This window comes from Apis dorsata, unplaced genomic scaffold (assembly GCF_000469605.1).
Source record: "Apis dorsata unplaced genomic scaffold, Apis dorsata 1.3 scaffold_1281, whole genome shotgun sequence".
In the NCBI taxonomy this organism is placed as follows: domain Eukaryota; kingdom Metazoa; phylum Arthropoda; class Insecta; order Hymenoptera; family Apidae; genus Apis; species Apis dorsata.
This window is the reverse complement of record NW_006264378.1, coordinates 6,954-9,169: the sequence shown is the minus strand read 5'-3', so window position 1 is coordinate 9,169 and position 2,216 is coordinate 6,954. Positions and strand designations below refer to the sequence as shown.

At 20.4% G+C, this 2,216-nt stretch overlaps 2 protein-coding genes across 7 annotated transcripts in view; one reads left to right on the top strand and one right to left on the bottom strand.

Annotated features, from left to right (window-relative positions):
- Positions 1-1,060, bottom strand: part of LOC102671242 (centrosome-associated zinc finger protein CP190) — a 5,193-nt gene extending 4,133 nt beyond the window's left edge. The window contains exons 1-3 of one of the 5 annotated variants that reach the window (XM_006625123.2): positions 616-924; positions 381-531; positions 116-180 (exon numbers count right to left, since the gene is read on the bottom strand). The gene's annotated coding sequence lies outside the window, so the exon portion shown is untranslated. Of the gene's footprint in view, positions 1-115; positions 181-380; positions 532-615 lie in introns of all 5 variants that reach the window. The other 4 variants (XM_031514861.1, XM_006625122.2, XM_031514862.1 and 1 more) reach the window with 4 other exon arrangements.
- A 560-nt stretch (positions 1,061-1,620) lies between these two features.
- The window catches only part of LOC102671555 (D-glucuronyl C5-epimerase B), a 3,153-nt gene continuing 2,557 nt past the window's right edge, over positions 1,621-2,216 (top strand). The window contains exons 1-2 of one of the 2 annotated variants that reach the window (XM_006625125.2): positions 1,621-1,933; positions 2,051-2,198. In XM_006625125.2, the coding sequence (XP_006625188.1) occupies positions 2,061-2,198 (138 nt within the window). In that variant the 5' untranslated portion in view covers positions 1,621-1,933; positions 2,051-2,060. Of the gene's footprint in view, positions 1,962-2,050; positions 2,199-2,216 lie in introns of both variants that reach the window. The other variant, XM_006625124.2, reaches the window with a different exon arrangement.

Here is a 2,216-nt window from a genome sequence, read left to right as displayed (position 1 = left end):
TATATATATATATATATATTTTAATGAATAATAATGAAAAATATATTATTTTATTACGCAAGATGTTTAAAAATTAATATTTATTAATTTAATAAATTATATTATATTTTCTTACCTAATATTATTAAATTTAACTATTTGTTATATCTATTTATACTGATGATCCAATGGGACAAAATCCTGTAATAGAAGAAAAATAAGGAATATCGCAACCTTAATCTTTAATTATAAGATAATAAATTATAATTTCATTTTCTAATAAAGAAATAGTTATATCAATTTACATTAATTATAACTGTTATTATAATACTTATAATTGTTTTATTAATTAGTTACTATTTGTAAAACTGTTTAATATCATAAAAAAAATTACTATTTACATTACATATGCTATTTCATAGGCACAAATATTACTTAACATTCCTGAAAATAATCCCTTCGTACTTGTGAATCAAATGCCATAAAATCCATGTCATAAAGAAAATTATTGTCTCAATTAATTATTTCAGAATAACTTAACCTGACTGGTTTCTAAAAATCAAAAGTTTCATATCTTATATTATAATAATATATTAACGAAGTCCATTGACATCGGAATATGGTTCTGTAACTTACAATAGCAAGCGAAGTACGCTAATATAAAAATTCTACAGTATATGTAACGCTATGTACATATTACCATAAAATTGCTCCGAAATTCAATTAAACTAAAATATTGCAAAAAGAAGAATACTATACAAATGAAAGGAAGTAAAAGAACTGATGAAAGTATCAGCGTATACTTTGTGGAACGCTGAAAAACGGAAGTTTAATAATGATGCACGTCTTCCTTTCATGATCAAAGTCGGACATATTAATGGTTATTTCAAATATATACAAATTCAAAATACCCCGTGGATATATTGCACGTACCTATTTAACAATATTTCAATATTCCTCTCAGCTCCATCTCTTATAAATTTCCTTAGTACACAAGTAATATTGAACATTCCATTGTATATCACGACTCACAGATGGAGTTATACGTATCGACTGATCACCACAGGAACAAAATATGGAGAAACATACAACTATAAAATTATAAATTTTACTAGTTTTATAAATTATAATAGTTTATAATTTACATATAATGCAAAAAAAAAGAAAGAAAGAAGATATTTTATCCAAAAATTACTAGAGAATTTTTATGAAAAAATACAATTAATTTCATAAATTTAGATTAAATGTAATATATACAACATATTCTGGCAATATTCTTATCACATCCACAATGTAATATATGACAAAAAATGGATATTAATAATGGATATTAGATTTAAATATTATTAATAATCAATTAAATGTAATACAAAAAAATTTTTATTAAATTATTATATTAAATTTTTAAAAATACTTAAAAATATTTTTTCATAATAAATATTAAAAATAATTAATAATAATATCAAATACTATATATATTTATTGTATTTTTTAATCTAATAAAAATTGTTATGTAGATAAAAATATTTTTTTTTTAATTCCTTTAATAAAATAAAGTTTTCTTAAAATCATTAAAACTTTACATGATCTAGGGAATTTATATAATATCTTTGAAACTATATTCTATAAATAAAAATGCATTTACTTTTTTTTATAAAATAGATTATATATGATCATACATATAAGAAAAATAAATACATCATGGATGAGTGAAATGTATGAAACACTAGCTAATATCAATAATCATCGATGATTAAACGTAAAAAAACCCCAATGGAAAATATAAAATATATTTCCATAAAAGGGGTGAACACATGTATATGTTTTAAAAACTGTCATTAGATATTACTATTTGTTTCTTATTTGTTCTAAAATTATATCTTTTTAGAATATCTAATTTAAAAAAATGGAAGATTTGATATTGGATTTTAATCAAAGCTGCTTGTAACAAAAAGTAAGAAAAAAATTATAATAATATCTTAGTAAGCATCATACTATATTATTTATATTTTATAAAATTAATTTTTTTAAATATATAATTTTTAAAAAAATATTAAAACTTAAACAACTGGTTTTATAGGATGATGAGGTTGAATTTCAAAACAGTATTACTTGTAATAATAGTTGCAGTGTTAAGTTCAATATTAACATCTTGGAACAATTGTGGTAGTCCATCATTTTTTAAAAATACTGATTGGAAATCAAAATTTCAACATAAAGTAAGTAAATTTAATTTA